General features: G+C 41.2%; 1 protein-coding gene across 2 annotated transcripts in view; it reads left to right on the forward strand.

Moving 5' to 3' along the window:
- Positions 1-9093: 9093 nt before the first annotated feature.
- Med13 (mediator complex subunit 13) overlaps positions 9094-16814 on the forward strand; it is an 88710-nt gene continuing 80989 nt past the window's right edge. For both annotated transcript variants that reach the window (XM_034505477.2, XM_076936097.1), the window contains exons 1-2: positions 9094-9309; positions 11228-11462. In XM_034505477.2, coding sequence (XP_034361368.1) covers positions 9244-9309; positions 11228-11462 — 301 coding nt within the window. In that variant the 5' untranslated portion in view covers positions 9094-9243. The remainder of the gene's footprint in view (positions 9310-11227; positions 11463-16814) is intronic.

Below are 16814 nucleotides of genomic sequence, written 5' to 3' on the forward strand. Positions count from 1 at the left end.
CTGAGTCCAGCCTGGTCTACAGAGTGAGTTCCAGGACATCCTGGGCTATACAGAGAAACCCTGTCTGGAAAACCAAAAAAGAAAAAAAAAAAAGCCATTTTAGAGGGGCATGCTAAAACATTTCATTTTTCCCCTGAGGATCTTCCTATTTTAAGAAAGTTCCTCTACCACATTGAAAACATAAGGCAAACACTATGGAGCTCCTGAAGCTCGGGCCTTGTTTCTTCCAACCTGCTGAACCGAAGGTAAAGGCAATAAAAAAGCAAAATGTTGAGAGCATAATTTCTCTGTTTTGCTAGTTGTACAAAGTAACCCTGGTTACAGTTAAAAAAGAAAGTGTATTGCTATAATTAAGTAATTTAGGTAGGTAATTCTAACTTTTCACCTAGCAGTGGGCAAGCTTCAATGACTCCCAAGACCTTAGGACCAGGGTCGTCAGATACATTGCCCTGGGTGACTCAGCCTCTACCACTGTTGTTTTACACATATGTATGTATGTATGCATGTATGTATGTATGTGTGTATGTGTGTATGTGTGTATGTGTGTATGTGTGTATGTGTGTATGTGTGTATGTGTGTATGTATGTATGTATATTGTTATTTTCCTTCACGTGTTTATTGCTTCAGCCAAACTAGACTGTGATATTTCTTGTTCCTCCTTTTTCATGCTAGCTATGATGTATGTGAAAGCAAAACACAAAAACAGGGTTTGTGATCAAAGGAGTTGGAGAAAGCTGCATGCTCTAGAATCCTCGGGAGATTGACAGCACACATTAGCATATTCAAAAGTCCTGAGGAGTTCTTCATTAAAGAAATCTGTTCAGCTCAATAAGACTTACTTGGATTAGTCAGAATCCAGAAGAGAAAGTAACATCTATTTCAGGGACTTTATTAACGCACACACACACACACACACACACACACACACACACTCACAATTGTAAATGCCTTAAAAAATGAAACAAAACACAGGAGGCATTTGAATGGTAACAATAGACTGATAGGTGATTCCAGGATGTGTGACTTGAGGAAGATGTCACTTCCAGGACTGGAAGGAGTAAGATAGGTCTAAAAGGAGGATGCTACATTCAGAATGCTAAAACAAAAGCCGACACCAGGAATATACTAGGTGTGGACATTTTCTTGTTTGTTTTTGTTTTGGGTAAGAAGAATCTCAGCCCTAATTGGATCTTGAGATAACCATAGCCCTAACTGACACAGGAATAAAATTATTAATACATAACTAATAACTATACATATTAGGGGTTATTGAGTGATATTTGGGTATATGAGTGTATTGTGTAGTCTGGCCATGTCTGATGCAATCTTGTGAGAAACTCTCATCTAGAACCACCTGGCCAATTAACATCTTAGATTCCCAGTTCTCAGAAATTATACAAAATAATTAACAATTGTTGTTTGAAACTCTACCAAGTTTCAAAGTATCTTTTAAGCAACTTTTCTGTTACTGGTGTTCTGTTGTAGCAAAATCCTTACACTCAGATGTGAACTTGGAATTTGGGCAACAGTTTTAAAAACAATGTTAGATAGTAAAAAAAAGTTTTGTTTGAGACAGGGTCACATATAGCCTAGGCTGGCCTCAAACTCTCTAAGTATCTGAGGTACCCTCTTTTGCCTCCACCTGAGCGCTGGTATTACAGATGTGCACCACCATGACCTGCCATTTTCCTACTTTGGGACAGGAATGTGTACAGACATTATTGTTACTCTTGACTCTGGCTTAGTTATCTCTGTTTCACAGATATTCAGGAAATGTCCTCAAGGAGTTGTACTTAGGGAACTGCATCCGAGGAGCCTCAGTTCTGCCTGAACCTAACTTAGATGCTGAGATGCTGGACTTCAGGCTAATGCTATAGTGAGATGATAGTTCTGTTGACTTGGTGGAGGGAGTGTATGCATTTTACACTTAAAACAGACATGAATCACTTGGAACCAGAAGGTGGGCCTAGTTGCTAGTCTCCAAGATAGCAGCTAGTTTCTAAGACAGTTCGCTTCTAGTTATCTCTGCCTCCTGATAGTCATACCCTTGTGTGGCTCCCTCCTACTCTCTGCTACAGTTGGTCTGTGTGACCAACAGCTCGTGGCAGAAGTGATGGTATGTTACTTCTGAGATTAGGTTGTGAAAGACTGTGGCTTCCATATGGAATCTCTCCCATCCCCTCTCACCCCCACTCCCAGTCTTGGATTACTCCCTGTTGGAGAAGTAAGCTTCTTGCTGTGCGGAGTCTCAGAAGTCCACTTGGCAGAAAACAGCTGGGCAGGAAGTGCTGCTGCCCGTGGCTGTAGGAACAAGCCCGAAAGTGAGATCTTTAGCTCTGCTCTGGCTCTAACCAACATCTCCACGACCTCATGAGAGAATATGAGCCAGAAGCACCTGGCTAAGCCAGCCACCCTCTGTTAATAACTCTCAGGAACTACTCGAGATAATACCATGTTTGTTCTACGCTGCGGTGTTTCCATGCCATCTCTATACAGCAACAACAACAAAAACCCAATAACTAACGGATAGACAGATGTACATTCAGGAGCCAAGACAGCCAAGCATGCAGCACAGGGTCTTTTCTTTTCTTCTCTGAGATCATCTCAAGTGGATCAGGCTGCCCTTAAACTGGCTACATAGCAGGAGATGACCTTCAATTCCTCATCCTCCTTGGCACCTTCCAGGTGCCAAGACTCCAAGCATGCACCACCACACAACTCTGGATTCCAAATCAAACCACAGGGGAATTAGCGAGGGAACCTGATGCTTGCCGTTTGCAAGGAACAATCTAGCACAGAGCAAAGGAGAAGGCAGAAGTGAGGATGAATGGGCAGATTATCAGTACAACCAAGAACCTCCCTTTCAACAAAAGTCCCAATAGCACTTTTCAGAACTTTGGAACTTTGCTTGCCCTCAAACTCCAGCTGGAGGAACATCATCTAAATTCTTCATCCTAAAAAGCAGGACATGCCCACATCTTATTCATCAGTGAAGAAGTCCTAGGAGAAACACAAAGTTCTCTTTGAGCTATTTCTTCTTCAGTACCTAGGGTAGTCCCCCCCCTCCCCCCCCAAGCACCATCACATTTGATCCTCGGCCATTTAAACCATTTGGAAATACAATTACAGAGCTGTTTATTGTATGAGACATAATAAGTATTTTAAGAGTCTGGTCTGCTTCTGATTCACTGTCATACATTGCCCCATCACACCACTTAGTAAATACCAGAGCACGGTAAGCGAATGAATGAATGTCAAAGCCAGGGGTTGAAAGGCTGTAACAGGTATCTTCGTTTCTATGACTATCTCATAAGCTGTCCTATAAGCTTGTGGTGAAACCAAGAGATTGTAGAATAAACTTGTCTTGGCTGTCATACGTTTTGAACTTCTTTGAACTTTTTCTTGAGGAAAGAGAGTAATGAAATTGAGAACTAGTTTGTATCTGGGCAGGAATAATTATCCCGTGAGACCAAAGTTCTGCCTGGATTTTTCTTTTCTTTTATCCTCCTCCTCCTCCTCCTTTCTTCTCCCCCTCCTCCTCCTTCTCCTCCTCCTTCTCCTCACCCCCTCACCCCCTCCCCCCCCCTCCCCCCCCGCCTGAGGAGTAGGCGCAAAGAATTGCAATCCTCTTCAGTTTTGGCCACTCAGGAAAAAAAAAAAAAAAAAAAAAAAGTCACCTCAAGGAAGAAAAATGTAGTTGGCAGTTTGCCTAAGTAATTTCCTCTACTTCCCCAGGTTCCCTGCTGATGGGGTAAATGATAGTGGGGTAAATGGGAAACAGAAAGGGTGTTTGGTTTGTAGACAAGCTCCTTTAACTCGGGTCAGGCCTCTTCTCTCTTCTTCCTGCCTGAATTGCCACCATGCCCCCCAACAAATCTCCTGGCAGCTTGTTTCTGAAAACAAATTTTAGCTTGTCACACTTATGTTTAATCTTTTATGGAAAAAAAATAAAGCAAACTCTTTATGATTAAGACCCAGGATCTCTGCTCTAACCAAACTGTCCAGCCCTTCTTCCCCTACTTCTTCTTCTAAGATTTCCCCTCCCCCACCAGTCTTTTCCTGGCTCAACCAAACTTATCCTTCAAGATTTAGTTTCAACTGTCCCTCCAAGACGTTTCTCTGGAGCCCTTAGCCTGTTTCAGGGGCTGCTGTGGGCACGGGGAAGCTATTTCTAGATCTCAACATTTTAATCTAGAAAAGTGAGATAATATAATACCTCAGAAGCTTGGTGCAAAGTTACAAGAACCCTGTCTGATATGAATTGCCTGTCATGTATTAGGTGTTTATGGAGTGGCCGTTTAACCCAATCTCTTCGTCTCTTCATAAGAACAGGAGTTACAGCCAGTCAGGTAATTTGGCTGGAATAAAGTTCGAATTCTTTGGAAGGAGACTGCACTGCTGTTTTGCTACTAAAGGTTTGCTAACCTAATTCCAAAGTAACTGAGTTAGGAGAAGTTGATTTCAAAGTTCATGCTAAAATGAAACATTTGATAGAAAACTTGAGGCTGAGTGTAGTTAGAAAACTTGAGGCTGAGCGTTGTTACGTTTTCAAGAAAAGTAGCAATTTAGGTTTTTCCTGGATGGAAAGACAATGTTTTCTTTTCTCACCTCAGCAATTCCCTTTGCTTTGTTCCCCACTTTTGTATCTTCACATTCCCTGACTGAAACGTTGTGTAACTTCTTAGTCCTTTTTTCTATTGAATTAAGTACAACATTAAACCATTAACATGACCTTAAGAAAAATCAATACTGTCTCTAGGCTGAAGATCACTCTCTCTAGGGCTTAATTGGTTCCTTCTTTGCTTTCAGCTTTTGACTCTAAACTTGTATTACCCAACACAGTAGCCATTAGTCACATTTAGCTATTGGGGCCTTGAAATGTGTCTGGTCTGAATTGAAATGTCCTTTAAGAAAAACAAACAAACGTGGATTTTGGAAGGTTTAGCTAAAAATTAATAAATTAAAAAAGGAATGGCTATATGGATATATTTTATATGAACTACATATAAAATGATATAGTTCCTGATATATTGACCAAAGATTTTAACATGTCTAACAAACAGTAATTGAAATTATAGGACTTATTTGGCTTTGTTTCATTTCTATTGGCTAGTTCTCTAGACTTGGTTCCTCCCCCCCCCTCCCCGAATCAGGGGTAGAGGATTAATCCTAAGGTCAAGCTCTGTCCTTTCCTGGACTTCTCTATATCAAGTAAGGAGTCCACAGGCCAGAGCCTCCACCATTCCATAGAGAATGGAGCTCTGAGAACCCAAAGGAGTTACAGAATGGTTTTAGAAGGAGAGATCACTGAGTGGATCTGTGTTTCAAAGAGAAGATAGCCAGTGGTTATTGACCCAAGGCTACCTCTCAAAGTCATTTTGAAATTCCTCACTGGGTCACTGTGAGGTATTTTACTTGCAGTCTCAGTCACTGCATCATCTCTCACAGCTGGTGCCATGTTACGGATCCATTTTATAAATGAGTCAGTCAGAATTGTGAGGCTAGAAGGAATAGGCGTGACTTCATTTGGTCCAACTGTCCAGATGTCATATCTTATTCTTGCATGTCCTTACACACACACACACACACACACACACACACACGCACACGCACACGCACACGCGCACACACACATACACACACACTGTGCTGTGTAAACTGTATAAGATGTAATCTCAACTATATAGAAAAGGATTAAAGAGAAAACTGGAAAGGTTTGTTTGTTTATTTATTTATTTATTTATTCATTCATTCATTCAAAGTCTTGCTATGTGGCCAAGACAGGTCTCAAGCTTGCTCATGATTCTCCTGCCTCAGCCTCTTGAAAAAATATATATATGCTTTTTTCATACTTTAAAAAAAAAAAGGAATTGATGAACCTACATTGACACATCACTATTTCCTAAAGTTTCTATTTTTGTTTCTCTTTAACTCATACAAAATGTCATCTTAACACAATGTAGGTGGTTCCCAGGACGCTCTCTGAGAGTGATGCTGGCCTCATTTTCTCCCTTTTCCCTAGGTTTTCATTCCTCTCTCTGCTGGGATCTTAGCCCTCCACTGTGCCTCTTCATTCCCTTTCTCTGTCTCTTCTGCTGTCACCTCTGCCCTACTCCCCCCTTGGTCTCAGAGTTCTTTCCTTCTTAGGCAGTCTTTTTTGTTGTCAGATTCTCCTCTCTTTTGGAGAAGATTGACATTCAAATGAAAGTTCAATCAAATGTTACTTCCTACGTGGTGGATTTCAGGCAGATTCTACCTGCCACTGAATTCCTAAGGTATATTATGGGTATGTGTATATGTGTGTCTGAGAGGAGGAAGAGGAGGAAGGGGAAGGGGTTGGGAAAGGAGAAGGGGATCGATGAAGGGGAAAACTAAGGAGGATGGATATACTTTAGAAAAGGAATGGGAGAGGACATTTCAAGCTGGGGAAAGAAACAGAACAGAGACTCGAGGATTCTCTCAGAGAAGGAGAGATGAGTGAAGGATCTTTTGCCTTACTGGGTCTTGGGATCCCTGACTCCTGGTGCTGGCACTCAGTTATAAAGGATGCCGACCTTAGTTGATTTGAGCTCCTGGATTGAATTAGTCCTGGTTGTATAATTGACTTTGATATGTGGCCTTTGGATCTGAATTGGGCTTAATAAGATTTAACTGCTTCAAAGAGCTTTATAAGAATTCATTCTATCCTTCAAATCTGATTTCAAATGCTGCCTACTTGACGACGCCCTCTCAACTTGGATACTCCTCCTCCAGTGCTCCTGGTGTGTCACAGTTGATGCCTGTCTTATTCAGGTCACTGCCTTTTATCTTATTCTGTAGGAATTGTTTCTTCAGAAATCCTGAGGAACAGGAAGATACTCAAAAAATTATTTTTCTTTTCTATATGAGGAAAACTCTTGCAACTCCCCGAGGCTGGTCTTGAACTCTCTCACTCTGTCTTCCTGTCTTAGCCTCCCAAGGACGAGACTGCAGATATGTGCTACCACTTAGCCATGATTTAAAAAATAAGTTTAATGGTTAACATTCATGTGATTAAGGAGGCACTGGGACAAGCACTTATGATCAACATTATTTCATCAAGCACTTGAGGAGAAAACTACTCTTATTATCCTTGATTTATGATAGACTAATTTGATTTAGGGTCAGATTTGATCTAAGGTCAACTGGCAAGCGGCAGAACTTTTTCTTCAAGTTTTTGTCTTCAGAATCTTAATCAGCATAGATGGACAAAAAGGTAGAGGAAGAATACTTTTCATTTTATGGCTAAAAAAGCAATCTAGAAGAGTCTACTCTTTTACAGAGATAATTATGACTTAAAGTTATGATAGTTCTTAACTGTTGTCTCTTCTTCTTCTTTAGACAGGGTCTTACTATGTAGCCTCGGCTAGCATGGAGCTTGCCCTGTGGATCAGAATGGCTTCAAACTCAGAGATCTCCCTGCCTCTGCCTCTCCAGAGCTGGGATTGAAAGCTTGTGTCTTCACACCTGGTATCATTAGCTCCCAATTTCCCCCATTTCTCCCTCATCTCCTCCCAGAGTCCTTTTAAAGTTCTCATGGAAAATGTTTTGAATGCTTCACTGAAGAGTAATCTAGCCCAGAATAATTTTTTTGGGAAGAGATTTTACATCCTATGTGGTTCTTCTTATTCATTTTTAAGTTTTCAAATATCAAGTACCTATTGTGTGTAGAACATTTTAAGGCATTGGACAATTATATAAACAAAGTATCAATTTTCATGATTCTTACTCTCAGAGTTCACCTGCTTCTCAAATAACCATAGAAAGAAAGGATGGCGATATAGCAATGCATGCCTTACACTGCTTATTTGCTCCAGGCACTAGCCTAGTGTTCAGGTTGTATTAATGCATCATATAACAAACATAACGTTTGTTCCCCTCATTTTACATATGAGGAAACTGAGTCACAAAGAGGTAGAAGACTGGCTCCAGCTTCGAATCCTGAACAGCAGGAATTTATTCCTGGATTATTAACTACAAGGTCATATCATTTCATTTATACCTCTTTATTATAACTTAAACAGAGAGGGTGAGGTTGGTGTCTATCCACCTCTGATTCTCTAGTCCTAGAGTTTTGCGATGTACCCTGGCGGCCTTACGGAATAAGTGAGAATGCATTGGAATTTCTTTCTTTTCCTTTTTTTTTTCTTTTCTTGCCAACTTTCTCTTCCAAAGAATTCGAACTGATTTCCAAGTAATTCTGGATTTTGAAGTGAACCTTCCTGTCCTGCACATTCCCAAGCCACCAGAAAGCTAGGGCCAAGGCTCCGGTCATCTTAACCGGGGCATCCAGCAGATGGCGCCATCTTAGTAGCCACCAGCTGGCCGCCGGGTCCCCGGGGCTCCGAAAGCCTCCCTGCCCTCCCTCACCGCCTTCTCTCTCCCCCTCCCTACGGAGCCCGGCCCACGTGACCTCACGGCGGCCAATGGGCGAGCAGAGAGGGCGAGCTGGTCCCTGTGGCCGCCATTAAAGCGAAGGGAAAACCCGTGAATTCGGATTAAAGGGGGAAAAACACCGCCCGCTGGGCCCACAAAATGGGGGAGACTACGGCGTCCAGGCGGTGAGGCGGCAGGAGAGCAGACGTTAGGCAGGCTTGGCCCAGGGACAACACGAGGACACAGCCGGAGAATGGACTGAGCCGGTAGACGCCGCCACCACCTCCACCGCTGAGGAGACTCTGGGCTTAAGGACATCGCCGCTGCCGGGCCAGGGGCCCGGGGTGCTCTGCCGGTCCTCGCCCTTCCCGCCCCTCCGCGGGCGTCCCCGGGCCGCGGAGAACCCTCCCGGGCTTCAGGGCTCGGCCCGCTCGGACTCCGGCTCTGACTATTTATCGTGTACCTGATTGTTATTTTTTTTTTTTGTTTTTCGTTTTCTTCTTCTTCTTTTTTTTTTTTTTAAATCTTTTTTTCTGGTGGAAGGGACAGACATCCCTTCCCCTCTTCTCCGGAGAGGGACGCGCGTCCGCGGGCTCCGCAGTCCCGGCGGCCGGCCGGCTGAGCGCGGCGCGGCCCTCCCGCCTGCGGCCTCGGCCCCGGGCGGCTGGGTGCCTCCGGGCGGCGGGGGCCGCGGCGGCGCCGGGGGGCGGCGGGGAGGGCGGGCGGCCCGGCGGCCTCCTCCCCACCGCCCCCCGCCCTCCCCGGTGTCTGTGTTTCTCTCTCTGGTCGGAGGCGGCGGTAATGGCGGATGGTGGGTTGTGGCGCCGGCGGCGGCTGCTGTGAGGGACGATGAGTTCCTCCTTCGTGTCGAACGGGGCCAGCCTGGAAGATTGTCACTGTAACCTCTTCTGCCTGGTGAGTGCGGGGGCCGCGGGCGGTGGGGGAGGGGGCCGCGCCGTGCGCCCTTGGGCCGTGGGGGAGGGGGTCCGGGTCGCATCCAGATGCCGGTGTCCCCCGGCTAGGCCCCGCCGGAGTCGGCCTCCTCCGAGGCTCTGCGGCCGCCCCGGGAGACAGCGTCGGCTCACCTACCGGCCAGGGCTTTGCTGGGAAGAGTCTTGTCTTTTCTTTTCGTCTTTCCCCTCCTCCTGTCTTGTTTTGGACTCTTTTCCCCATCGTAGTCTTGTCCTTAACTTAGGCTTCTTATCTGGCCGGATAGTAATATTTTCTTATGTGCTTCTTGCTTACGCCCCCACCTCCGCCCCCCCGTCCCCTTGTATCGAACGGTGTGTCCCTTTTCCACACTTTGCACGAATGCCTCTGCTTCACAGCCTTTATGCTTTTCCCTTGTAAGTGAGATCCTCTTAAACAGGACCCCCCAAAACTTATGTATTAGAACTCTCTTCGTTTTGTAAGTTAAACTAACACGGGTAGTTTCCTTATGGGTGACTTCAGATCTTTGTGTAAAAACTGTGTATGCCAGTTCATATGTTTTCTTTTTAAACTTTGAAAACATTTTGCCATTTTGACAATTTCTAGCCATCTTGCTTTTATTAGAACATTATGTTTTTGTGAGAGTGGAGGGGCAAGTGGAGGAGGTACTGTGGTTTCGCACTAAACGTTCTATATTTGTCTGTTTTGCTTACGTTTTAAGAATGTTTTGAGTTGGCTGTTCCTTTTATTGAACTGAAAAGTCTGGGGAAGCTGGAATTAGGGATGTTCTAGTATATGTATGTAGGTCGGCCCAAATCGGATAACATCTAATAGTTAAGACTTTTGTCAAAAGTACCAACTGTTGCAAATATCTAGTCCTGAGTTAAACGATAGCCGAGCTTCCTGAATGACTTTAAGTTGGAGTGACTTTTTCATTTTTCGTGTGCTCTGAGAAGTATTAAGTCTATCATAGGTAAGTGAATTAAGTGGGCGGAGCATAACTAGTTGGCAAGCGTAAACTGCCAGTCATGTATCAGCAGTTTCATTTTTGGCACCTTATGCTTTCTGTCACTAAGTTAGAAGAAAGAATTACTGAGTTTCCTTTGTTGAATCTCTTTCACGATGTGGTAAATGGGGATCTTTAACGTACTTCTGCCATACAGCTTAGGCTTGTTTTCTTGACAGTGTCCATTAATCAGCATCTTGTCACATGTAGTAAAATGTACAGCAGGTTTAACGTTTCTGTCTTCCCCAACTGGATCTATTTTTGGCACTTTGGGTTTTTTGAAGATAGATGAGCACAAATCTGACAGCTCCTTGGAAGTAGTTCTTTTCCTGAAGATGTTTGCTTGTGGAGAATTAACAGGCTTTTTTTTTTTTTTCTTTAGAAAAATTTTTTAGATGTTTTCTCATTAGAGCAGTGACATCTTACAAACTTGGAATGAGGGTCTTTACTTTTCAGTTCACCAAGGAACAGATGTGACTGACAGGAGAGGAATGTAGGACAGAGAGGAAAGATAGACTTACTGTGCAAGCTTAATATCATTGTTTCATGTGGTCAGCTCTGGATGTGTGGCATTTACTGTAGACTTACTACTCAGCGACATCTTTGATATTTTATGTAACAGTTTTGTGTTCTTTTCCTTAAGTTCTTGTTGGTTGAAACATTAGAATTATTTGCTGTGGTGTTTTTTTTGTTTGATTGTTTATTTTGGTCATCATCTTTAGGTGCTTAAGCATGCATTAAAAATAGTGATATTTAATGAAATCAAGGACTTTATAGTGAATATATATTTTATATATAAGTATATAAATAATATAATATGTTATTTATTTAATAATGTATATATATTATATGAGTGAATGTACAATAATATAGATATTATGATTTCTTTTCCTGCAGGCTGACTTGACAGGAATTAAGTGGAAAAGATATGTATGGCAAGGCCCAACTTCTGCCCCTATTCTGTTTCCGGTGACAGAAGAAGACCCCATTTTGAGCAGTTTTAGTCGATGCCTTAAGGCAGATGTACTTGGTGTTTGGCGGCGAGATCAAAGACCTGGAAGAAGAGAATTGTGGATATTTTGGTGGGGTAAAGATCCCAATTTTGCTGACCTTATTCACCATGACTTATCAGGTGAAAGCAATTTATCCTTTTTAAATGTGACTTAGTGACGTTGTACACTTTTCCCAATGTGCTTATGCTGTGGTAGATTGCCTTGTCAGCGTGGTGCTGTAAGAGGGTTTCCATGTTGTGCCTCGCCATCCTTGTTTTAGTTTCCTCAGGTTACCTAGTAGATTACAGGAGACTTGAGCTTTGACTGAGTTTCTTCCTCTACCCCCCAGCTCCCTTCTGTAATTTCTCACAGGCAGTTTGTATCTAGGGAGAACATTTTCATTAACTTGAGAAAAACTGATTCTGGAAGCATGGTGTTTTCACAGTTATATAATAGTTTTGAAGTCAAGTGTAACTCACCTTTGAGTCTATTTTGCTATGTTCTTTTTTGTCAGACCCTGTGGGCGGGTCTAGAAATGTAACTTTGTTTGGCATGTATTTTCAAAAGTATAGTTTTATTTTATTATTATTTATGATTATTAACTCAGGGAGGCCTATGCTTTTTTTTTTTGGGGGGGTGGGGTGGGAGTCTCTTTTTTGTTTGTTTTATTTGTTTGGTTTTTGTTTTTTTGAGACAGGGTTTCTCTGTATAACCCTGGCTGTCCTGGAACTCTGTAGACCAGGCTGGCCTCGAACTCAGAAATCCTGCCTCTGCCTCCCAAGTACTGGGATTAAATGCGGGAGCAACCACTGCCCGGAGGGAGCATCTTTCAGATGCTGCTTCATCAAAGAACACTACTAAATACAAGTGCCATCTTATTAACTTTTAAAGGACAAAGGTGATTAATCTGAAAGGTTGCACAGAAATAGTTTATTATGAGCACATGAATATTTTTTATTTTCTTGACTTCTAGGGTCAAATGTACTTTAGAAAGAAGCTGTAGCCCTTCATGAAAATTACTGGTTATGTTTATTTTAAACTCAGTTTAAGTGTATCTTTGACTGTTATACTTGGAGGAACCAAGTTCTAGTTTGATAAGATTTTTGACAGTTAAATTGAAATTTTTTTAAGGTCTTTTTAAAATTTTATGTGTGAGGAGGTAGTGTAGGTGTGGGTATGTGTGTGTGTCACCATGTTTTGTAGAGGTCAGAGGACAACTTTTTTAGAGTCCTTTTTCTTCCATCTTGTTGAAACAGATTTTCTGATTGTTTTTGCTGTTATGAAGCTTATTTCAGGCTACCTGGCCTTCTGTTTTCTGACCGGTTCCTATCTCTGTTCCCCATCTTAGTATAGGGCACTGGAATTACAGATGCAACACATCTGTTTTTTTAACGTGGGTTCTGGAAATTGAACTGAGGCTGGCTAGTGCTTTTACTCTGTTCCCTGAGCCATCTCTCCTGTTCCTTAGGTCATTTGAAAAAAAGCTTTCTTATATGAAAGTTAGTTTTTTGTGGTTTATGGTTTTGAACTGTAGGATCTATTTTATTTTGTATGAAATATAATCCAGAAGTCATGTAGCCGTATATAAACACCTTAAGTCTACTCACAGAGTTTCTTGATAAAGTTGGCATAGCATCTGAATACACTTTTTTTTTTTGAGTCTGTCTCTTGTGTTGCCTTGAATTCAAAGCCCTCCTCAAACTCAGCCTCATGCTGGTATTACAGGTGTGTGCTACCCTGCACAGCCTTGGAACAAACCTTTCTATGGAACCATTGTGTGACCTTGAACTTGTATTCCTTCTGGTTCCTGCTGGAATTAGAGGTGTATACCATCAGACTAGGTTCCAGATAGCCTCATCTTGAACTAATACTTTATGAGGTCAACATTTGTTTATGCCTTCTATATATTTTAAAATCACCTTTTGTTTTAAATGAATCCTTCATCCAGTATTTCAATAGTGGTGCAGTTGTTTTATGATAGAGCATTCTGGCTTTCCTGAGATGTTACTGAAAAACCTAGTCCATAGTTGTAAGTATTATGATGTATTTGTGATTTTGTTTGTTTTGAGACAGTGTTGTACATAGTCCATTAGGGCATTGAACTCCTGATCTTCCTGCCTCCACTTCTCAATGCTAGGATCAAAGGTGTGTGCTACTCCACCTGACTTAATATAGTTGTAGAGAGTAAAGAGGTGAGTGTGTATCTGTAAGTGTATTACATGTTGTCTGTGTGTGTATCAGAGTAGCCTTAGTGCCTTTTGGCAAGGTGATACTTTCTACCTCGTGTACTAAATGCTAAGCATACCAGCTCCTTTTTCTTTCATTGACTTAGGTGAGAGTTATTTTAAACATTGAAATGACTATTGAAGTCACCTCATTAAAGTGTTTGTAGGTTGTTTGTTTGTTTACTTTCTTTTCTTTTAAGTACTGAATCTTGGGCCGGCTGTATATGTTAAACCTAGTGCTTTACTATTGACCTTTATCCCTGGCTCATTGTTAAAATGTTGATAGACTGTTTAGACACTGCTGTTAAATTGAAATGTTTAAGCAAACACAGTTAGTGTTAAAACTACAGTGGTGCTCAGAGTGTTTGGCTAGCATGTATAAGGTCCTGGCTTTGAACCCTAATACCACAAGAAATTATATAAATACCTTAAGTCTACTTATAGGGTTTAGTCTTCTTGATAAAGTTGGCATAGCATCTGAATGCACTTTTTTTTATTTGGGACTGAGTCTTGCTGTGTTGCCTTGAACTCAAAGCCCTCCTCAAACTCAGCCTTAGTGCTGGTATTACAGGTGTGTACTACCCTGCACAGCCTTGAACAAACCTTTCCGTGGAATACATTTTGTGTAATCAAAGATAACTTGAAATACATAGTGGTTAGTTTTACCATAGTGATACTAATGTTTTGAAGATTAAAAGTCTGTTAAAGTAGAATATGAGCTGTTTATTAACTATGTTGTTAAAATACTTTGTATAGCTATTTTTCTTCTGGATTTTAGGTCATCAGAAGTGTGTTCTCAAGCTTGGTTAGAGTTTAAACTTTTCCTTTTCTTTAGCATAATTTTTTTTGTTGTTTTTTTGTTGTTGTTGTTGTTTTTTTTTTTGTTTTTCGAGACAGGGTTTCTCTGTGTAGCCCTGGCTGTCCTGGAACTCACTCTGTAGACCAGGCTGGCCTCGAACTCAGAAATCCTGAGCCTGCCTCTGCCTCCCAAGTGCTGGGATTAAAGGCGTGCGCCACCACTGCCTGGCTAGCATAATTTTAAAATGATAATATTTGCACTCTAATACAGATACTAATCCTTGAGTATGATAGTAAATTTTGGATATCAAATTTTTATTGCTGTCAGATTCTGCTGAATGCTATTGAATAACTAAATATTTTTATCAAAGTGGGAGTGATCCAAAGAGTAAACACAAATACAAACAGAATGTAAACATGTCTGCTGTTTCAAAGCTAGCCCTGGACTCTTGGTTTACAAAGTCAGTGGTATTTATATAATGCTTTAGCTTCTTTTTAACATGTCGTTTACTTTAGAATGTTGCTTAAATCAGACTATCTTAAAGAATAATAAGGTCTTTTCAGATGGAGTATATTTATCTTGCCCTTTTTTTTTTTTTTTTTTGCTCCAGGGACACCGTCTGCCTCCCTTTTGGGGTAATTAGTGCGCCTCTGTGCTCTAGCTAACCCCCTTTTCATTTCTTCCCATCTGTGGCACTCGGTTCCCTTCTTTTAAGCTCCCTTGAGAAGAGAGCAGCTGGACAGTAGGGGTGGCATCAGCTGCACGAGGCAGTCCTGAGCTCCAAGTGGAGGTGTAGCAGTGAGGAAAGAGGACCAGGAAGGACCCAGGTGGTAACTAAGCAGCTAGTTAATTTGGCTTGAGCCTACTTGTCTCAGGCAGTGTCCCTCTGTTTGGTTCAACACCTACTACTTCTTGTTACTGACATGTTTGTGATTATGGTAATATTGCCCTCCTTCTTGGGGGTAGGAGTAGAAGGTAGGCATTCATTTTTGTAAAGGGCAGAATTCTCTGGTTTTTAGGTTTTTTTGTTTTGTTTTTTTTTTTTTTTCACTGATGTGTTCAATAATAAAACCACAGAGTAGCTTCCTTTACTCTGTCTCATCTACAGCTATTTTTAAGAATAATTTTCTTTGAGGTAATTTTAGATTTACGTAAAACTTGACAGGATAGTGTGGAGAGTGCCTGTGCATCTCTCATTTAACTTTCTTTATTAATATCTATATCAGAATGATACAGAGTTTTAAAAACTCACAAATCAATATTGTTATTATATTAAAATATTTACTTCACTTGGATTTCTTTATTTTTACCTAGTTCTCTGTTGTTTTTAAGATCTGGCCTAGGCTGCCAAATGATATTTACCTGCCCTCTCATTTTTTGCTCTTCTAGGCTTTGGCAGTTTCTTGGGGAACCTCCCTGTTCCCCTTTGATGATTTTGACAGTTGTAAGAGTCTAGAGTATAGTCAGGTTTCGCAGTGCATGCTAAATTTGCCTTCCCTTGCCTCATACCATTTAGCACATGTCTGGGTTAATACTAAGTTTAGCTAACATAGAGACAAAAAACATAGACCAAGTAAATTGTATTCCATACTTTGAATTTTTCTTATTTTGTATCATTAGTACTTGATGCTGTTTCACAAAGTAATTTGGGAAGGCGGGTGATTTTTAGATAAGGATTTGTGCTCATTGGTATTAGCTTAAGTATAACATTCCAGAAAGACATTTGTTTAAAAAGAAAAATCCCTTGAATTTCAAAGCCAAATATATGAGTTTTTATTATATTTCTAGGACAATGGGTACTTGAATCCATGTTGGTTTATTTTGGTAGAAAAAGAATTAGGGAAGAACTTTCTGGTTACAGGTTTTTGAGTCATTTAGTAGTTGTGTGATAATGAATGACAGAGATGTACAGTTGGTGGTGGGAAAAATCTTAGCTCACTGGCTCTTGTCAGGTCTCCAGTGGGTATGATTGATTGGCTCTTTTACATGTACTGTTAGTTTGCTGTTTTAAAAAACAAGATTGTTTTAATTTCATTTGGTGTATCTTTGAACATTTTTGTGTATTTTATTCTGTATCCTAAGATTTCAAAATTTTATTGCAGCCATTGGTTTTTATTCTTAAAAACAAAACTATTTCCTCTCCCAAGATTGTTGTCTTAAAAAAATCATAAGGGAGATTCTGATGAGACTTGGGATTCCTTGAAGTAAAAAGTATGCTGAATCAAGCCTAACAATATCCTTTCTTTGTGGTTTTGAAGGTCTATATGGGAGTTCAGCAACATGTCCAGATACTTTTATTATAGTAGAGTTTCATAATGCATACTGCCTAACTGGGTCATTATTCCAGATTTAATTTTGGATGCTTTTATCAGAGGACATTAATTATAATGGACTTTTAACCTTAACAGGCAGCTTTTAGCAGAGTTGATAGACACAAAAGCAGCAAGCTAAGCCATGCTAAAGAGTTA

This window comes from Arvicanthis niloticus, chromosome 6 (assembly GCF_011762505.2).
Source record: "Arvicanthis niloticus isolate mArvNil1 chromosome 6, mArvNil1.pat.X, whole genome shotgun sequence".
Classification (NCBI taxonomy): Eukaryota; Metazoa; Chordata; class Mammalia; order Rodentia; family Muridae; genus Arvicanthis; species Arvicanthis niloticus.